General features: G+C 41.5%; 1 protein-coding gene and 1 non-coding gene across 5 annotated transcripts; both read right to left on the bottom strand.

Annotated features, from left to right (window-relative positions):
* Window positions 1–1,832: 1,832 nt before the first annotated feature.
* Window positions 1,833–21,452, bottom strand: dtx4a (deltex 4, E3 ubiquitin ligase a). 4 transcript variants are annotated; one of them, XM_019355839.2, is made up of 12 exons: window positions 21,227–21,452; window positions 20,735–20,836; window positions 20,239–20,398; window positions 16,594–18,691; window positions 15,791–16,005; window positions 13,174–14,368; window positions 5,325–5,386; window positions 5,022–5,183; window positions 4,875–4,936; window positions 3,835–4,155; window positions 3,642–3,731; window positions 1,833–3,557 (listed from the first exon to the last, which is right to left on the bottom strand). In XM_019355839.2, the coding sequence occupies exons 5-12, from the start codon at window positions 15,996–15,998 to the stop codon at window positions 3,327–3,329; spliced, it is 2,331 nt and encodes a 776-aa protein (XP_019211384.1). In that variant the 5' UTR covers window positions 15,999–16,005; window positions 16,594–18,691; window positions 20,239–20,398; window positions 20,735–20,836; window positions 21,227–21,452; the 3' UTR covers window positions 1,833–3,326. The 4 variants fall into 4 exon arrangements, with proteins under 4 accessions (XP_019211384.1, XP_005464500.1, XP_005464501.1 ...); XM_005464443.4 differs by having other exon boundaries at window positions 20,739–20,836; window positions 21,227–21,451; XM_005464444.4 differs by lacking the exons at window positions 16,594–18,691; window positions 20,239–20,398; window positions 20,735–20,836; window positions 21,227–21,452 and adding an exon at window positions 16,240–16,575.
* On the bottom strand, window positions 17,075–17,146 carry trnaa-cgc (transfer RNA alanine (anticodon CGC)). The gene has a single exon. It is a non-coding gene; the product is annotated as a tRNA-Ala (tRNA).
* Window positions 21,453–21,712: the final 260 nt, after the last annotated feature.

The following is a 21,712-nucleotide window of genomic DNA, read 5'->3' as shown; positions in this document are numbered from 1 at the left end:
AAAGCCACTTGGTAAAATAAATGTGTATATATGTAAACAAGGCATACTCAGAGATCTTGTTAAGGAACCTTTTATAGATTTCTAATTTCACCTCACTTACAGTGTAGTTTGTATTCACACACAAAACATTTCAGAAATGATCAAATGTTGGATTAAAATGTCTTATCAGCCGATTTAACAAAGGTTTTCAGGAGAAACTCAACTAATAAATCCAGTCTGCTTTATAAGCATGCTGCTTATTTTTCATGCACTCTGTACTCTATACAGTAACTACACTCACTGATCACTTTATTAATTCCTACTCGTATTAAATGCAAATATCTAATCAGCCGATCACATGGCAGCAAATCAGTGCATTTAGGCATGCAGACATATACAAGATGATCTGCTGAAGTTCAAACTGAGCATGAGAATGGAGGAGAATGGTGATTTGAGTGAGTCTGAATGTTGCGTCGTTGTTGGGCTGCCAAACGGACTGGTCTGAGTATTTTAAAAACTGCAGATCTGCTGGGATTTCCCCACTCAACCATCTCTAGGAAATGGTCTGAAGAAGAGAAAATATCCAGTGAGCAGCAGTTGTCTGGGAGAAAATCCCTTGTTGATGTCAGAGGAGAAAGGTTGCTTTGAGCTGCTAAGAACTCAAAAATCGTTACAGCCAGGGCAAGCAAAAAAAAAAAAAAAAAAATGCCCAGCACACCCAGCCTTAAAGCAGATGGTCTGAGACAGCAAAAGACCACATCAGATGAGCTAAGAACAGGAAACTGAGGAAAAATTGCCTGTTCTAATGAGTCTTGATTTCTGCTGCGGCATTCAGATGGTACAGTCATCTTGCCTTAATAGTTCAGGCTGCCAGTGGTTTAATGGTGCAGGGATTTAAACACCACAGCATACCTGAGTGTTGTTGCTTACCAAGTCCATTCCTTTATGACTGTAGTGTAACTATCTTCTGATATCTGCTTCCAGCAGGAACACAAAGCTCACATCAACCTTAACCGATTTCTTGAACATGACAATGAGTTCTCTATACTCAAATGTACTCACGGTCACCAGATCTCAATCCAACAGAGGAACTCAGGGATGTGGTGGAACAGGTGACTTCCTGAAGTGCTGAGATTACTTTTTGTCTTAAGTGATATCATGTGGCCTGCTATTGGTAGCATTGAAAAAAAGCATCATGTAAATTGTACCGGAGTGGCAAGTACCTGTTAGCTGCAAAGAGCAGACATACCTGCTAGCTAAACACAGCTCTACAACCTTCGTGACACATCAAGGAGGAGAATGGTGGTAATGCTAGGACAACTTTTAGTTCACTTACAGTTGTTTAACCCCAAACTTTGTGGGAAAGTTGATAAATACTTCCAATAGCAACTAACTGTAAAATTAGCTAAAGTCAACACATCCCGAAGCAGACTTAGAGTAAGCTAAATTCCTCTGAGCAATATAACAAATGTTAGAAATATGATGTTAATTTTTGTTATCACAAAAATAAATAAAGTAACTTGTTATTATAGTTAATAAGTAAAGCTGTAATATCTAGCTAACTTTTTAATAGCGTCAATGTTACAACAACACTGCTAATGTTAACAGACTCAACACAGACATTACTACTGTGGGTGCTCATACACTGGGACTGCTGTTTATGAAAAGCCACTAAAGTTTAACCCCCATATCCTTTGTTTTTGTTTTTGTTTTGTTTTTTAATATACCTGTTTTTAATAAGATTTTATCTAAGCAAAAAAAAGTTTAAAGAGCTACCTTCCAAGAAAGTCAAATAGTCAGACTTGATCATCACTTCTTAAAAATAAAAAAATAAACCAGTTGAGGCTTCAGGCTTTCTCTTTGAACCTTAGAAAAATGTTTAATGCAAATTTATGCACATAAAACATATACATAGAATACAGTGCATACATAAAATATCATAAAGTAAAAATGCTTTTGATGTTGGCCTACATTAGTATGTTGACACATACTGCTGCATTTCTCTTTAACATAACAACCTGGTCCACAGTGGACCACTTTGGCCCAAGCTGGACCCACATCAAGATAATCTTTTAGAACCGCTCATGGCAAAAAACAAAACATGACAAATACAACCAATGACCACATTCTGTAGTGTGATTAGAGCATTTGAGGCTGGTGTGTATCCTACACAAAAAAGGAAAAAAAAAATACAGTAGATACAAGCTGTTTCCTTTTGACACTAAGTAAAAAACACTGTGCAAATCTGAGCTCAGGCAGGAGGTCCAATCCTAGCTTTTGGGGAATTTACGCCTCCTAGGGGGGTAATGGATTAATCCACGATAGGGTTTCCTCTATCAGTCATTAACATTAATGCAGATACAAGAAGACATAGAAAGCTGTTAAATACACCCATGCTCTCAGGGCCAAAGGATTCAGGAATGTCAGCTTATTTCTTAAATAGAAAAATACTAAAAAAATGATTGTTTTTAAAGAAAGGGGCTGGTAAATGGCATATAAAGTATCAGGCAAACTCTGGTACACCAGCAGCTTATCTAAACTTCCCTCCCATGTCTTTGTCTGTCAAGCCAAACCCAAAAACAATACAATGGAACACAGCATATTAAACAAAATGTGAAATTATAGTATAAAAAAACATGGATGAATGGAACCGATATCATATAATATATGAAGTATTCATAATATACAAGAACACAAGTTAAAAATCAAACCTAAAAAGGAATGTAGTTCTGGAAAAGTACCACTAGAGGTCAGCAAATATCCATGCTCAGATATCCAGTTAAACATTTGAAGGATTTATCTGCTTCTGCTTGTGGACTAACACTTTAAAAACAAACCCACATTAATTTCTTAAATTTCACTTCCATTCGGTTCAGCAGCAGCAGGAGTGGTAAACACTTCATCACTTAAGAAAAACAAAATCAATTAGTTACATTCTTGATATGAAGTCTGACAGTATAAATGACAGTTTTTGTTCCCCCCACAAACTAACAATGACTCGTATGTGCACAGTGGTCTCAAATGTCTCACTGAGTAACATCGGCAACCTTGACACCGTTACTGCATCAGGAAAGAAAATGATTCCCCACGTACATATCAAAACTGACTCATGCAGTCGTAAGAGAAAAAAAAAAAATCAAGTCGCAGCAAATTCTGCTGACGCCATTTCTGTTGGGGGTTTTGTTTTCTAGTCCTTCTCCATCATCTGGTGTAAAAGTTTCTTCTGTTCGTTTCATCACATTTTGAAAATAACTGGTCCGTCTAGCTGCGGATCCCCGTCCCAGGATTGTGTTTAAAGACTCACGCCTGGTATCTTCTTGTGTCTTCAGTGCTGTGAATGTCTCTGCTCAGTCTCTGGGTAGACACTCCTCCTCGGTGATGCCCTGAGCTTTGAGCTCTTCGAGGACATTGTCCAGGTGGCCGGGGTCGGGGTACCCGTGGCCCGTCAGGTTGGAGCCGAACTCGGTCTTGTGATGCACCTCGTTCCAGATGACTGTGTCGCTCTCACCTGTAGTGCTCGACGTACCCACAGAGAAAATGAGCCTACGATCCCACGCTACCAGAAGCAGCCTCAGAACCTGGAAAGGGTTAATAAAGAACACGTGTTAATATATGACCATCTTACCCATCTGAAATTCAAAAGAAGAGACATTTCTATCTACCTTGCGTCCCTTCTCGCTGTCAGGAAGGTAGCAGTGTCTGGGGAACCCACGTGCGGTGAAGGGTTTGCCTGGATTTGGGTGCTCTGGGCCCTGAAGACCAGAAGAAGAACAGTTTGTCACTTCATTCAAAAAGAGACTTATTTATGCTTCTTTTGCTGCTAGCACCACATAAACACCGATATACTGAATCTACCTGGATGCCAGGAGGGATGTTGTATATGATCCGGATGGTTTTGCAGTCTGGGTGGCCAGGCAGGGAGTGTGGGATGACATGGTACTCCATCTTGCCGGGTGGCTGGTTGCCAGTCTTTACTCCGTAAATGGTCTTGCAGGTGGGACACTGCAGGCTGCCGTCCTTGTTGCCGTTATTGTACATAGCAACAAGGCACTGCAGGTGGTACTGGTGACCGCATTGTGCCAGACGACCCACCGACTCGGCCCTGGAGATGCCACCCACACCAGGACCTTTGTAGCCCGATGGTCCAGCCAAGGCCTCCATGCAGATGGTGCAATCCTGACATAGAAAGATAAAGGACAGTTTGAGTCCAATGCAGAAAGATTTTCAAATTATCAGCATGTGCCACATCATACTGTTTGAGAAAATACCAGTTTAAATTTTTATGTTATCAGATATCTGTGATACAGCGACTCCAGGCATTGGAGTGCTTACATTTGACTTGCGCTGTGTCACTACTACTGCACTATAATAAATGCTGCTCCCTGCAAGCTGCAATTAAAGGTAAAATGTTATTCAGGTATCATCAGAAATATCGTTGTCACAAATTTCCCTGAAACATCATGACACAATGTTGAGGCTACACTGCGCAGCTCTTTTTAAATGTTTGATCACCTCCCAACAACTTTCAGCACGTGTCATGGCTTTGAGCAACAACTCTACTATGTAATTTGCTCCTGAAACTGAGAATAGTGCAGATGTGGTTATTTTCCCTCCCACTTTTTTTCAGTTATATAATCAGGAGTATAAGTCCTGAGCCCCAAAGGGAGCAATTTGGCCCAATATTTTAAGTTTTTGCTGTATTTTGCTCTGAAAGTATTTTAAAAGTTATTAAGAATGGATCCCATCAAAGTCCAAAATCATTTTACTGGTCATGATTGTCCCCAACACGGTCCTGTTCTATATGTTAGATTTCTAAGAGATGTTGCTGGAAGCTATGATGTGATCATCATAAATAGACTTGCTAGATAAATGCCCTCCATATGGAGAGAACTCACCTCCTCTGGGGGATTTCGCACTTTCTGGAGGTAGCGCTTCACCACTTCCTCTGGAGTTTTGCCTACAGACGGAAACACAAAATTCTGTGAGAATTTCCTTATAGCCACAAAGCACATTTGCTCTTCTTCAAATCACAACTAGCTCACCTTTCCGGGCCTGTTTCTTTGTGGTCTTGCGACAGCAGTGGCCCAACCCCGGGACAGGTTTGAGGTCGCTCTTGCTGACAGGTGGAGGATGAAGCACCAGCTTGGGAGGGCGGGTCAGGCAGACAGGAAGCCCTGCTGCGCTCATCAAGATGCCTGTTATACCTGAATATAGCCAGCAGAGGGGGCATGAGACATACTACTCATACATTCCTATTGCATACACAAAGCTGGATGAGCTCTTGTGTTATGAGAATGATCCAGTCTAAGTCATTTGGATTGGTTCAGGTAGTTAGCATAGGTTACCTGCCAGTGCAGGATGTACAGGACTGGATCCATTCAGGTTCTTCACTGGAACTGTTGGCACTCTGCAACAAGGAAAACAAAGCTGTATGAATCTACTGATCGCTGACACAGGCCAGGTCACCTCCACCCAGACTGAAGAAATCTGATGAGTCACCTGTGAACAGGTGCAGTTAGATACAGCAGATGCTCGCCTCCACTTTGCTTAGTGTCAGCAGGTTAAGGAGCTTTTGCCGAGTCAAGTGGAGAAACAAACACGGATTGACATGCTGCCCTATAATTGCCACATATGTTTGGGATTAAATGGCAGCACCGGAGCCTTGGCTGCTGTGAAATACCATTATGAGGTAGTGAACGTTTTTATTTTCTTAGTTACAATACTTGTAAAATCCCAGGGTCGGTGATCACAAAATTAAAAACACTTTCAGCTAAAAACCATCAACTCCAACAAAAGCAGCTTTGATTTTTATACAAGGAGGTGACATTATTGCTCATTTTAACCTCCAGTTTTTATTCAAGATATTTAAAAATGCTGTTTAGTATGTCAAATTTGTTATGAACATATTGAAATGCTACAGTAACTTTAAGCACAGCTGCAATGTGTATAGCACGCAGGGAGAGTCTGCAGTGAGCGCAGTAACATCACGGCTGTGTCTGACCCATCAGAGGAGCGTACTTACGGTCTGCCACTTTTGATAACAGTCATCGCTCTTGCTCGAAAGTGCCAAAAACCACAGAGACGAGTCAAAAATATTCCAGCAGCGATATCCAGATGATACGTTTTTTTAAGCTTCCTTTCCACTCGTTTCTCGCTCTTCTGTTCTTTAGTGTGTCAGTGTGTCTGCCCCCGTCTCCCTCTTCCTCTGCCTGTGTCAGATCGCTCTCCTCTTTTATAGGCCTAATCCACCTGTTTCCATCTGGTGGCTAAACTCTGGTTGTAGGCCAGAGATTCGTTACAGCAGGGATTACCTGTCAGATGCTACATCACACTGCCAGGCTGCCATAAGGCAGCACCAGGTCGATGACTGTACGAGTTACAATATGGCGATACAAAAGAATTCCTCTGACTTTAAAAAGCTGATTTTAGTACTCTGCTGTCGTTAGTGAATCAACATGTACTAAATCTGAAAAGCACAAACAGAACTCAGACCAGCCTGTCCGGCACCAACAAGCACACCATGATCAAAGTCACTTAAATTACCTTTCCTCCTGATTCTGACGCTCAGTTTGAACTTCAGGGGGTCGTTTTGACGACAGAAAAATAGACACACATGTTAGGGTGACTGGTTTACATGTGGGGTAAACACAGCAGATATAGACTGTAAAATAAAGGACTCTATGTATGACTGAAAATGTGGTTTCTAGTCTAGTCTAAAGTGTTTCGAGTAAGACTACAAAAGCAAACATAAGGCCCTGGTTCTAGAATTGGCCTAGTAAAGACTCCAATCCGGCCCGCTGGATATATGAAGGAGGGCATACATTCTTGGATTTTTAACTGTATTTTTAAGTTTTAAAGCTTTTCCTGCTGATAAAAAAAACCCTCCCCCACAGCCATTCATACTACACCACAGTAGTTAAGTGAGTGTAAACAATAAGGTGACAGACAAGTTCCTGTTTCTCAACATCTATTTATAGGAATTTCAAAGATTTTTTTCAATCAACAAAAACTTTGTTTTAAATATACAGGACAGTCAGGGCAGAACGTTTATGACGTAGAAAAAATGAGATGTGCTGTTGAAATTGCACTTGCACACTGACTGAAAGGAGGGTTTCACTCATCTGGCCCACTTACAGCAAGGTCGACTTACCCTGTATGTGACCCTGCACTATATAATTCAAGTACTTTTTTTCCTTTTTGTATAACTTTCTTGTGTTTTTGGTAGTCATCAAATTCAAAATGCATTTCTAGAGCTGAAGATAAATTACTGATACTTTCTTCACTTAATATAGTTTTATATAACGTCTTATTTGTGATCATAACACTGATCCCCTGCGTTTCTTTTTTTCTTACCTAAAACAAATCGTATATCCTTTTAGTGAAAAGTGACTTAGAAGAAAGTGAAATGCTTAAAGCTTCGGGCAGAGCTTTAAATAGATGTGATGACAAATCTGGGAGTCATTTTAACATATGCAGAATTGTACCTGCTTATCTTGAAGTCACTAAAGAAATATTGAGCTTTTGAGGAACAGTGACTCATGTGTGACTAGAAGAGATCAGATTATTATACAGTTAATAGAATACATAATAAAATTTTAAAAAAGAAAAAAAGAAAAGCAAAAAACCTGTAATTTCCCTCTCTAAGTAAATGATGTAACGATGGCATGGAAAACCTCACAGTTAGGAATTACTGGACTGTTCAGGTTCCTGTACTGGTCAATCTGATTACATGGTGCTGTGGCACTATATTTGTTTGTTTACCAACAAAGTGTCCTAGCTGTGGTATTAACTCCCTCTGAGCATGCTCCTTACGTGACTAAGAAAACGTTCAGCCGACCGACTCGATCCCTAACGGGTAAATGTTGACTGGCATTTTATTTGTGTGTCCGGCGGGAATAAGTGAGCAGTATGAGGTGGAAGAAAAGTGGCGAAAGGTTAAGAAAACAAGCGGGGGGCGTGTTGGCCAGTCACGTTTCTCTGATCTCGGTTAAGCTAGCGGCATTAGAGCAGAGTCCATCTGGAGCGCTGGATGATGGAAACGCACAAGCCACTGCATATGGCAACACAAGCTCACACCCTGAATCAAATCTAATAAACAAATTGGTTGATTAAAAGTTGAAGCAGAAGTAAATCCAGTCATCAGGCTCGAATGATGACGGATTACTTTTTATGGAGACAAGCATACGCAGTGCAGAAAAAGGAGAAAGGGCCCCCAGCAGGTGCGCCGACCAACGGAAACTCTCGTCACTGTGATGCATCTGTGACGCTGAAGACCCCCGACACACTATCGCCAAACCATCTGCTCAATTTCACTGCAGGCAAATTCTCAATAACAGCTCATCAATCCATCTACTAAAGGAAATTCTTTTACAAAACAAACTTACATAGTACTATTTTTTAACTAAACCGCATAAATGCTATAATATTTTTGTTTTTTCAGCAGACTGTTTAAATCCAGTATGAGAGTTCTTTAACATCGTCTAGTACCACACTTCCTCAATTTGTCATCATGTTTTCTTGCTACAGTTTGTATGTACATGTGTCTTGTGCTTTCTTTGCCACTGCAGCATGTGCTCATCTTTTGTGGTCTTAAAGAAATTCTACTTGATCCTCTTCAGAAAGTAAAAGCGAGCTGCTTGGTTAAATTCACTGCAGCTTGAATTCTTTTGTAGATTTGAATAATGAAAGCTCAACAGGTAAATATTTTGGACCCATCGGCAGCTCAAGAGGATATGTGCAAGGCAAAAAGTCATCAGTGTAGTGATAACCCACATACAGTTTTTGCCTCTTGAGAAGCCTTTTCACGCTGGCTCCAAAAGGGAGAACAGCCCAGAGACTTCCATGTTAATTTTACCAGCTTTAGAACAGGAATGTTTACTAGCTGGTACAAAAAAACTGTTTGGGCATCTCTATTTAATCTTTCTCTTCATAACACACTCTCAGAAGGCCCCAGTCATACCTGTCACTAGGGAAAATGTATATGCCAACCAACCCAGTTGCTCATTGTCACTCAGTAAAATTGGTTGAAGAGTGCAATGCAAGCCAGAAATGGAAAAACGGGATTTCAGCTGCAGTCAAGTCAATGAATTTGGTGTCTTAGATGCAAACTATAAGTGACCGCGGCAATCTGCTTGCAACCAATGCAACTGCAAGGATGGTTTTGGTGCAGCACACTCATTGCAACTGTTTCATGCAGCAAGCATTCAGTAACCAGTCACATTTTCAATACATATTTTTCCCTAGTGGCCAAAAGTTGCCAAGGCGCTCACTGACTGGTCGCTAGGCCTGTGTGACTAACCACTAAACTGTACAAGTGCAACAGATGGATGGTGACACTAGCGGCTTTTTGCTAGGTGCCATTTCAGCTAAACTGAGTCACTGAACTGGAATCTCAAGTACATTTGTAGAGAAATTTTAATGCAGTTATCTGGAAATGGTAGCTAATCGTACTAACAGAAATTCCAATAAGTCTGTAGTCAAGTCTTAATAAGTGAACTTCTATCTTATTACGGTCTAACTCATTACTATTTAGTAGGTTACCTGTTTCTGTGCATTACGCCTTTATAGTTTATGGATGCAGCTTGCTAACATCAGTGGATAATTTAGCTCACCATCCTTTGGGTCACCTCTGCCACAAAAAGAAAAATAAGAATAAAAGAAAACATTATTGATGGGGCCAACACGCTACAATTAAGACTTCAAAACTGGAAGTCCGACTATATACAAGTCTGCAAAATATCCTCTTACATGATTTTATTATCATTATCATTTTGTACATTGGCATGATTTAGGGTGTGGTTACTCTGTGACTGACAATTTGCTACCATATGCCCATGTTTCATATACAGCCTTGACAGTTTACTATATATAATGAAGGCAACCTTAAAATTAACTGAGGACAGTAGTGCCGAGTAGTGTCAAACAGTAACAGTGTAAGTTTTTAAATGATAAGAAAAATTACAATTTGAAGTAATTTCTGTTAAGACTTTACCCTAAATCACCCAGCAGAATTCATTTTTCTAAAAATAATTACATGTAATTTCCTTCTGTGAATAACATTATTTCACAGCAGGTGAAAGGTCCCACTGGAAGGTGAAGCAGCAATTCAATGACGTTAAATGCCTCACAGGGGCAATAACTCCTGATTGTTGTACTTTCTTAATTACTCACCTTTTAAAAAGGGTGAACTTAATTATCGACACATTTCAATGGATTTAAATAATGACTGGTTTCAGCGGATTTAAAACAGTTTGGATGCGACCGCGCTTGTGTTTCATGGATATGGGGATAAAGCAGTGAGCAGGCTGGCAGGATCAGAGCGATTCTGAATCGGTGACGTCGGTGGTTTTACCGCAGCAGCAGGTGTGACCATCTGCTGGACTCTCACCTGATATGTTTAAAGAATGGCTCTGTCATACAGCTCACCTGACACAAAATGCGGAGATTAACGAGGCAGAAATATTAATCCTGCTGTGATTGGTGTTAATCTGAGGCTTAGCTGGTGTAAAAACTGGTGTTTCACTGAGGTTGTTTCAGTTAATGCCAGGATTCAGACAGTTGGGTCACTGTGCTGGGGCACGAATGGATTAGGTCACACGGAAATTATTTTTCAGTGTATGGTTATGTGTCTAATGTTTGGAACTAGAAATCAGGTCTATGCAGAGCAGCATGCATGCATGCATTTTCTCTGCATGTCTACAGTTTTATATATGAAACAGCTACCTAAGTAATAAGAGACATTCACTCAGTCACAGCGAACGCCACAAACAACTCCAGCTGCAAACTAAACACAACAACGGTGTTTTAAAAAAAGTCTAGTTATACAGCAAGAACAGTGCACCTCCATCTGACCATGACCAGACATCCAACTAACCAGCGCCTTCTGGCTCCGACACGTGGATACTGCGACTTCCTTCATTAATCCTCATGCACTCAGTTCGTCAACACCGGAAGATCACGCAGTCATAAAGCGACACTCTGATAAAGAGTTTCAAAATTCTCTGTTACATCAATCCTTCTCCCTAATAAAAGGAGATCTCTTTGTAGGTTATAGCAGGTAAAAACATCTCGTATTCCAGCTCAAATCACAGCAATCACATGGCAGGAACTGCATGAACGCGATGAATGACTGCAAAATGAGGTATATAATGTTACACTTTATAGAGTTTTGTTGTATATGAATTACAGCATGTTACTGTTAATTGTATGTATACTCTTTGCTGAGTGGTGCCGCAGAATATGCAGTAAAGGCAACATGAATGCCTATTTTTAAACCCTAGTTTTTATGCCATTAATCCTCCTGATATATTGCATTCATTAGCAAATATTTAGATAAATTCCCACTGCATGGCATTTTTAGTTTAAGTTACAGCTAACACCATGCAAAAAGTTCCCGATGACATGTATAGAAATTGCTGTAGATTCATGGATTTCAGTATATTACAGGAAAACATTTGGTTGTATGTATATATCTATTTATTTTGTTTAATTTTAAACAGGAGTGCAATCAACAGTTGCGAGCTCCTTGTCTTCAGTCAAAATACAAGGGCCTTTATTTTAATGATAACTGTGGCTGCTAGCCACCATAATTATTTTGGTCACCATGATGCTATTTGATACACAGTTACACGCAGAGTGACTTGACAAAACGTTACTTTCAGTTTTTACTATAGAAATTTGTTTCTACAATAATTTAAAATCACGACTTTAGCAGCTACACAGATGATGTCTGTACACTAAAATGTTCCTTACTGAAATTTTCTAAATTCTTTTAAAGATTTTCACTGACATTTTTTGGACATCCCTGACTTCTTGATGTATATTTAAGTATCTTTACGTCACATTACACCACATCCACATTTTTTATATTTAATTGTACCAAAGGGTTTTTTTAACCACGTTATCCAGACAATTCAGTAAATCTGCTTCGTGAAACAAGCTTGAACACTCTTACCAACCCATCTCTTAGAGTTAAGTACTTGCAAACTAAGTTTTTATCCATCATGAGTACATCCAGGCAGGTTCCTGGTCCTATATTCATTCTGTGCTTTTACAACAAGTTCAGACATAAAGCCAGAGTCAACAACTGTCATCAGCAACAAAAATTTCAGTAAATTCTGGATATACTGATTTCTTACATTTTATGTTACAAAGTTATGAAAGCTGTTCAAGTTGAGCCTGATGTTTCTTTACACATAAAGAGGGATTCCCACTCCCCCAGTGAGGGTATCAGTATTGCACTGGAACCAGAAAAAGCTGGATCAGGTCATCATTAATTGAAAGACTAGAAACAAATACCAGAGTTCTTCTATTTAAATGATAGATACGAACTATTCATGACGCTATTTTGACAACATCCTCACTTTACTTTGATTTAAGACAACACTTGTGCAACTGTGTGTTTGTAGAGCTTTACCACCATTTACTGTTTGCGTGATTAATCTCTGGAATGTGCAAACACTTGAGAGAGCTCACTTTGTTCTCTGTGAATGCCCTTCATTGTATTTCTGTGAAAGTAATGGAGCCTGGTGGACTTTGTCACAAAGATTAAAGGCTCAGAAATACTAATGAGCATCGATGTCAGACATGGTGTAATGACAACCCCAAACAAATAGGAAATTGCTGTCTAAAAATATTTTCTTTTTACATGTCTTGATGCCTGATTGGGCTTTTTTTGTGTAAAGTGAACTGGCATGGGATCTGATGACCAGAAACATTTCATGTATTTAGTATTGCATAGCGTTAGTGCTTGGATCATGATTTGTAGGTACCTTTCATATCATATGAGCATTTTTATACTGCTGGTCTATCTGGAAACAATTCACATGATATACCAGGAGAGCATGCAAGGCAAAATACACCAAGGAACTGCAGGCTGTGTAAAAACGGATGTGAAATTGTTGTGACAAAAATACAAGTACCTTAGAAAGTTATTTGTTAAATTTCCATGTACTGAAAACATGGTTTACAGGAACTTTACAACCTTTGTTTTGCTGACAGAGCATATGACAGAGAAGCTCAGTAAAAACATAAGCCTGTCATTCAGAAGTGTGGAAGGCGTGTTTAATTTCACAGCTGACGTGTTGAAGTGTGGAGTGAGTGAGAGGGTTCTCATCATTGATAAGTTTTGCAGGATACGAGCAGGTTCTGCATACAGACACAGGTGCTGAAACATTACAGCGTATTTCTACTCACCCAGAGGCGATAAGGGCGCGCGACTGAGCCATGGCAATACGCTGCAGCGCCGGACGGCTCAGCCCTGCGAGGCTAGACCTTGGTGGCAGGGGCGCTGCGCAGGCAGCAGCAGCGGCAGCACCGGATGAAGACACTGGACCCAGGACACGGGCAGAAGGTGATGGGGTGCAGGTGGATGTAGCTGTGGAGATGAGAGGTGGCCCTGAGGCAGGTGCTGTGGGGGCAGAACAGGAAATGGAAAGAGAGGAGACAGAGGTGGAAGGGTGAGGGGTGGAGGTGGTGGAAGATGATAGCGTAGTGGAGGGTGGGGGAGGCGGTGGCAGCGGTGGTGGGAGAGGAGGAGGTGGGGGCCTTGTGGAGGAGATGGAGAGACCAGCTGTGGCTGACCCAAGAAGGGAAAGAGAATGGGTGAAGCCTCCTCCGTAGCCAAGGCTTGTAGTGCCAACGCTGCTAGCACCAACCATGCTCATACCTCCTGCACCTCCCATTCCACCTATGTTGAATCCACCTGTCGCCCCAACCATGGATGTCCTGTGGGGGGAAAGCGACCTCGACAGGGTTGGAGGCCGAGGGAGGGTTAGTGAATAAGAGCCTCCTGGGATGGGGAGGCTGCTTAGTTTGGGACTTGGTGGTTTAGTCTGTGGTGGTCTTCGACCGAGAGTGTGAGCGGTCGACATGGTGCCTGCTTTGACACTTAGCAACAGCATACACTGCTGACAGGCGCATGGCTGTCCCAAAGAAGTGATGGCCGAAGCCGGGAGTGCCCCGCTGGGGTACGCACTCCCGTTTCCAGTCCCACTGCTGCTCATCCGGATCCCCATGCCCACTCCAGATACATCAACACCTAGAAGTCCTCCGTGTCCAGGCATGGACGTTGGCCCCCAGGCATGGTGAGACTTGGGTAGTGGCCCAGATACCAGCGGGTAAGCCAGATCAGAACGGCGCTGGATGCGTCTGCAGCGCTGAGTTTGCCCATTGATTTGGGTCATACTTTCGAAGTCAATGAGGTAGCAGAAACCCAGCGGCGCCAGGTCCAGCCAGGGCTGCTGACGGTCGCGCGCTGCCTGGATTGCAATGCCCACCTCAGTGTCGTATGCCGTCCAGCTACCAGCGTCGTTCTCCCACTCCCACAACCAGCCCTGGCCTGGCGCTGATGTGGGGTCGTAGAAGCTGCGTCGCACCGGTCTTAGGGTACCTGAAGAACACGCCACAATGGACTGAATTACTGAACAGAAAAAAACATTAGTATACATTAAAAAGAAGACTTGTACTGTGAATATGAAGTTCTGTAGCGACTTTTCACTGAGTCTGCTCAACATGACGCCAGGCGATGAGAAGTAGACGTGAGACGAGTTATGCGACTGCACTACAATTTGCTGTGGACAAGTAGATTACAACCATAACAAATTCTACATGTCTGTGTTTGCTTGCTAAGAATTTGGGCAAACAGGTTGCCCCTGGTAACAGCACATGGTGTTCTGAATTCTGATTGGCTGGCAGCCTTGATCCGACCCAAAGCTCACTGTGTTTGCTTTCCCTGGGTGTCTAGAGAAACTCCACAGAGTCTCTATACTGTAAAAGCTCCCCACATCAAATCCCGGCTTCCGATAGCACTGCATACGTTGCGTTAAGAAGGATGCTTCACACTTGAGCCTCTTCACTGGCAACAATAACAGGGAAAAACAGAAAACTGTACAAATTCTGTGAAATAACACTTTTCGTAACTGTGACTCTGGAGCTTTAACATTGCACGCTACTAATGAACACACAAAAACATAAAGCACTGTAGAGCATGCGAAGCCTGCCACGCACAGACGCATAATAATATGGGCTCGTTCACGAATTCTGCTCCTGTCAACCCCATTTTTTCAGTGTCCTCGCACTCCTGAAATTCCTCTCCTCCTCTCTTCCTGCTACTGCTTTTCTTCCTCAGACCGGGGCACCCTGCCTGTCTCCCTCATTTCAGCCTGGTTTCGGGTTTAGAAAATAAACTGCACAAAAGCTTTTGTCAGCCAGCGCTGAGAAGGCCAATGTTGGGGTGTCTGCCAAAAAGAGGAAAAAAAAAAAGGGGGGGGGGGGGGGGTATCTGACAATCCCCTTCTTTGTCTTATACCACCCTGCCTGGCCCTTCTCGGTGAATTTGTGGCAGATCACCTCTTGTGTCTCCTGGAAGACAATACCGAGGGCCGGGTTTTGCAATGAAAACCTTCCCATGCATGGGCAAGCACACACTTCCTGCCGGGAATGACTCACTTCTGAGCTGACACCTTTCAAAATCCTACCTCTTCAATGCTGAAGTGCATAAATCTAGAGGCGGTGTGGAAGGGGGGGTGTCAGTGAACTGGTGAACCTGGCAATTTATTGATTTGGGATTTTAAGATGAAAATGATTCAATTTATGTCACTGAGTGAGATCTTTACACCACAGCAGCTCACTAAACCCATCAACTTCTGCAGGATGATTATCAATAACAACACGCCAGCATAAAAAAAAGAAAAAGAGGCCTCCACCTCAGGCTCAGCTTCAGCATTACACCCCCCCCCCCCCCCCCCCCCCCAATCTCTCTCTCTCAAACACACCCTCCCTCTCGCCCCTCTCCCCCTCTCCCGTTTCTCACCTGTGTCCTGTCGGAACTGGTGCATGGAATGCAAATCGATGATGTAGGGCGAGAGGCGAGAGTCCACCTGGCCGAGGACGACACTACCACAGCGCGGGTCGCTCCGGATGACTGCCTCGATGTGATGACAGACAGCCGGGCTGTAGGGCCGCCAGCGTCCGTGCTCGTTCAGCCATTCCCATACCACTACGGCGGATGCTAGTAACATCCTACTCCTGGAAAGACAGAAAAACAAAAACAAAAACAAAAAATGACAATACCGAGGCACAAATGAAGGAGAAGCCGGGGCGACGGGCATTTAAAGGTACCCCGCTGATGCCTCTCCGCCGCGCAGCCCTGCGCACAGCGGCGCTGCATCCATCTTGGACAGTTTGCAACCCAGATGTGTTTTCAGTGCTATCTGTGCTTCTAAGTGCATCTTTCGGGATGACAGCACATGCAATCCGTACCTTCCATGTTTGTAGTTTCGGAGGTGCAGCAATTATTAGGTCCTTTTATTGCGCGGGGGAGATACAGAGCGTTTCGTGGAAGCAAAGACAGAACAGAAGCCTTGCAGGATGGTTGCATTTTACTCCCTATGCAGATGAGTGACGTCTACCGAAATCAATTCTCAGCCACAGTCAAGTTTGGGTGAGAGGAGAAAATGCAACTTGGATGCTCACGGTGGTGCGGCGGCGGTGAACTAGGTTACTGTGATGAACCGACTTTCATAGTAAATTGTAAGATTATTTTTTTTAACAATATAATCAGACCAAAAACGGAGGATTCTTTTTTTTTTTTTAAAAATGGATTTTAATATTTACCCCGTTAAATCGTCTCCTCCTGTAAAAAACAAAACAAAACACTGCTTTGTAGAGTAGTTTGTTTTGAGGTAAAATCCCGTGTCCGTGTTACATAATCGCTCTAATAAATTTTCGGCACACTAAGTTTAGAGTTAGCTTTACTTATTGGCTCAACCAAAATGCCTTAATCGAGCAGCTCTCACTTAACTATCAGGTACTGGACCGGCGAAAATAAATGTTTGACACTCGCGTGTATGAACACCCCCACGCCTCCAAGGCATCCACCGTCCAATCACATTCGAGCACGGGCTGCTTTGGGCCAATCGCAAACGTACCTCACCTCGTGCACACATTGAGGTGACGGTGTTTGGGATATAGTTATGCCGTACTGCTTTAAATTGCTTAAAATTTTTTATTTCTTCTTCTGTGACTTCTGTGACAATATTGCACTTCACATCACATTTACAACTTATAGGGAAATAAAAGTTGAAAAAAAAGTCATTGGAGATGCCGGGGATTGAACCCGGGACCTCATACATGCGAAGCATGCGCTCTACCACTGAGCTACATCCCCATTGGCTGAATAACCAACAAGAAGAGGTTTTATCTGTGACTCTTGGCTGTGACGCCACTGTGGCTGATTTTGGTGTAACTACGACTACGAAAGTTATATTGTTATTTATATGCATTTGTTCCGGTTAATATTGAAAGTTATATTGTTATTTATATGTATTTGTTCCGGTTAATGCATACAACAGGAAACTTGTGGCTTATCGCTAGCATGTTTTTTCCTCTAAAACCCTACAAACATAAAACACGGAAGAATTTTAGCTTCGTCATGCTATGATCACGCTATGTACACATGCTTCCGCCGATAGCATTACTACATGTTTTATATATTTTTAAAGTATACAATTCATTCGTATTTTCAGTATGTGGTTTATTAAATTTTCGACCATTTACACAGCATATAAAATGTATGTTGACTGAAAGTTTGACGGGTTACATTCACTTGTTTTTCATTAAAACAAATAAAACATTATTTTGTTATCACTATATTTAATTACTACTCCTTTTTTTATTTCTACAAATGGCATAAAGAACAACAAAAAACAGAACAGAAAACACTAAAAAAAAGTTTCCAGTTTTCAATTTCTTATGTAGATTAAAATAAACATTTAAAACAAAAAAGTATAGGCAAGTATTGTTTTGTTTTTGTTTTTTTACACTTTACAGTTACAATCTAGAGCACCCCTGTATGTTTATATAACTGCTTTATTCATCAAAGACTTTTGAACTGGGACCAGAGGAAAACGAGGTCATGTGAGGTCATGAGAGTTTAAGGCTTTTGGGGTTTAATGGGTGGGTGCATGTATCTTTTATTTTATTTTATTTTTTTTAGACTAATAGAAGGAATTTGCAGTGGGGAGACATTTAGAGGATGAAGCTGGTGTTTGTGAAATCCTGATTTTGGCAGATTCCTCAGTCTTATTCATTATTTCTGATTCTCACAATGCAGTCACGTCACCTTTACCCTCACCACCTTCTTCAGACCAGATCGCGCTTCCAGAGAACTGCTTTAGATCTATCAGCAATCCCGGCCCTCCACTTGCCTCAGCTTTACTCTGCTCTTCTCCCACTTTCTCCTCCTTTTCTTCACTCGTCTCTCCCTTTGGCTCAGACTCATCGTTTAGTTTGGTTTGCTCTCCTGCCTCTGAACTCCCAATACTTGAGTTATCATTTGAAGTATTACTTTCTTTCTCCTTAGCATTACCAGACCGGTCCGTGTCGTTGTCCTCCTCCTCTTCATCTCCCTCTGTGTCACTCCCCTGACTATCACCACTATCCACCTGTTCTTCTTCATCTTGGACTTCCTGCATTTCCTCCCCTTCCTCTTCTTCATCACTTCCAGGCCACAGCTGGACCCCAAGACGTGCCCCCACAGCTAACGCTGCACTTCTCGCCTGGTCCCTGAGACCTCCTTCTTTGTAGACGATGCGTCGGACTGTATATTCCCCTTCGGCCTCCCTGTTCAGCTTCTTGTACAGTACAAAGAGCGCAAGAAGGAGGATTAATAGGGTGACAACAAGGGCCACCACCGTAGTTTTGCTGTCCATTCCTGAAGGAAGGACAGAGAAGAGGTTCAGAATTAGTATGAACACACATGGGGAATCAGTTCATTTTCATAAATGTTTTGGTGATGTAGGATTTCAGAAAATGTGTTTGTTTACATTCTTACCAAGTCAAATTAGAAAAATGATATTTTACATTATTCTCATTTTATTTAATTGAAGCCTGAAATCTGATAGACTAGCTAAGTACGAAAGGTGCAGTACAAGGAAATCAGTCACAGGTGGACACAAGGGGCAAAGCTGATGTATAAATTCCTATATGATTTTTTTTTCTTCATAAAAGCCATTAGGCATTTGAAAACTCAAGATGACTGCCGACATAGCCAAGTAAAATCTTTTTTAAACAAGCCTTGCCTCTTTAAATGATCTTAATATGAAATCATATGCATTCAATAAATAACTTGCCAACAGGGTGTGAGGTGTGATATATATTTATCTGGATTTGTATGTCAGCATTAAAAATGTGTCTGTGGGTGGAGCTTGCAGTGGAAAGACTGCTCGGCCTAGCAAGAGTAAACCATGGTCAAGTACTAACTAACCTTGTCCCTTTCATAGTCTAGCTTGATTCGTTAAATGAGACCCAATGTAACGGATAGCTGCGCATTAATCGCCTCACAGGAAGCAGGTTCTGGGTCTCAATGTGTGCAGAACTGCTTGTCAGGTTAGCTGGTGGTTTAAAGTTGGATGAACATGTGTCATTGCAATTATTTCATTTTACAAAGGCGCTCCAAAGACATTTTTTAACTCATAAATTTGACTCTCTTATAGTCAAAAAGAGTCAAACCTGTGAACTTTATCCACCAGTTGAAATTCTGCAGTGAAACGTCTGTTTCCTCATATGAAAATGACGATCAAATTGCATAAATTTGAAATTTTCAAAATTCTAGAGTGACAAACACGCAATTTTTGGCACTTATATCCACTTTTGAAAGTTTGTTTCAGTCGTCTGCTGCATTACAGTTTGCTTCGGTCCCAAGAACACCAGCTAAGAATCAGTCTGACACAACAAACTAATCTGACAGTTGCGTTGCGGTGCAAATTAAAAAAAGAAACAGCAAGCAAGCAAGATTTACAGCTGCTTTAGGTCTTTTTTCAAACACAAAAGCTGCGTGTTTTTTTCTAACACTGCTTAGCAAAGCTAACTGTCTGCATCATCTTCATATTTCTACATATGAGAGTAATATTAATTTTTTTTTTATCAAACTCTTGCCAAGAAGATCATTAACTCTGTTTAACACACCCAAAAAACCCAAGCACTTCTAAAAATAGGTACATTTTTAGCTTTAAGAGCAGTTTTCACTGTTTATTTTAGCAAGGGTGTGCCTTGTCACTTAAAACAATGCAGTGTATGCACTTGAGGGAACACAAAAGCAGAAAGCTGTTTCTCTCTTTGCACTTTTAAACAATGGAAACCGAGAGTCTGCCACAGACTCTGTGTATGGCTTCTGAACTCATTGTCAGTCCACTTTTAACTCGTTGCAACGACACAAATCTGACATTGCTACAATCAAATGTAATTAAAAATGTGCATTACCTCCTTAGGAAGAAGTTACAGTTGAATTAAAGAAAAAAAATCTTGGATGGTTTGGAGTCTCAGTTACAGGCTGAACTTTACAGTCACAAACTCCTGGTGCTTTCAAAGCAGCTGTGAACTTGTCATCAGGAGATCCATTGGTGAATTTTATACTCAGGATCTAAACATGAAATTAAAAAAGAGGTAAATTGACAAAGTTAAGGCATGCTTATGGCTAAAAGTTTACATCACTTAACACTGCACAAAAAGGCAGTGGTACTACTGAAATGCCCCATCATCTAAACAGCAAGTGCACAATATTGCACGATTTATGATGAAGCATCACTAATTGTAGCTTTCTAAATCAAGAGGAAACATTGATGCATTGCTCAGCGTTAACCTGAAACTTTTTCTCTATATACAAATGTGTTCCTTGCACATTAAAATTTAGAAAGTTTTTTTAATCAATTTTTACCAAAACATAACACAGGCTCACGGGTTATAGTTATATACATACTCACACTGGAGATGTAACAGGAAGTCTGCCCTTGTTAAACTCTACTGCGTTCACTGGGATGACAGGAAGCTTTGCAGACCGCTCAGCGCGTTTGCTGGTTTCCTGTCAAAATGATAATTGAACAGCATCAGTCAGCCCGCCATGGGTGGAAACTTTTTCACTCGGCGTTCATCAGACCGAGAGCCGACATCAACTATTGCAAAATTAATCAAGAACTAAAGCAGGTCCACTTACAAAGAGCAATTAAAGCCGAAATGGATCAGAGTAACTGATCTAAGTTGCAAATTATTGCCTGAAGTGCTGTAATTGTACCTCACATGTATCTTAGCATAGATTAAATAAATGCTTCAAGTACTTCAAAATCCAAAGCATTAAAAATCACAACAGGGGAAAAACAGACAAAGCAGTTTCAGTGTAAAAGATGTGCGTAGCAAAAATGAGCTTAAGAGAAAAACAGGAAGGAAATTTTAAAAAAAACCCCGAAAAACTTACCAAAGTTGTGAGTGAGAGATACTGTTTGTGTTGCTGGAGAGCGAAGAATGGCAAAGAGGCTGACTTGTGTCATTTAGGGTGTGTTAGAACGAGTGCGACAGCGTTCGCGCTGAGAAGAAAAAGAAGAAGAAGAAAAAAAGTGAGAAAGAGAGACAGCAGGGGGGTGATGCATGACATGTGATGCACAAAGTGCTCGCTGAAGCCCTCTGAGGAGGCGGTGAGAGCAGAGATTAAAGAGAGACTTTGACGGGGTGTGGTGAAGAGCACAGATAAGAAAACGCACAATTATTTATGGAAAGAGGAAGGTGCAAATTTGAATTTGTTCCTTGCAGGGTTGACAAGTCACTTGAAAACTGCAGGTGTGAAGTCTGTGAAGTACACATCGAGAACATGCATGTCTGATTACTTGTTACACAGGCCTGTGAATGAACTTATATATAGTTTAAATTTTTTTTTTTCAATCGGAACTTTGTTATTTTGGTTTGG

The sequence above is a fragment of the Oreochromis niloticus genome, linkage group LG3 (genome assembly GCF_001858045.2).
Source record: "Oreochromis niloticus isolate F11D_XX linkage group LG3, O_niloticus_UMD_NMBU, whole genome shotgun sequence".
NCBI lineage: Eukaryota > Metazoa > Chordata > Actinopteri > Cichliformes > Cichlidae > Oreochromis > Oreochromis niloticus.
The sequence above is the reverse complement of the archived record's forward strand: the minus strand, read 5'-3'. Positions and strand labels throughout refer to the sequence as shown.

Excerpts from the sequence above, each read along its gene's own strand:
- dtx4a (XM_019355831.2), bottom strand. The coding sequence starts at position 16,088 with ATGCCCGTCGCCCCGGCTTCTCCTTCATTTGTGCCTCGGTATTGTCAT. Across the intron at positions 5,184-5,324 it reads TGTACATCCTGCACTGGCAG|GTATAACAGGCATCTTGATG; the intron begins GTAACCTATGCT and ends GGCTATATTCAG. Across the intron at positions 3,558-3,641 it reads ACAGCGAGAAGGGACGCAAG|GTTCTGAGGCTGCTTCTGGT; the intron begins GTAGATAGAAAT and ends AACCCTTTCCAG.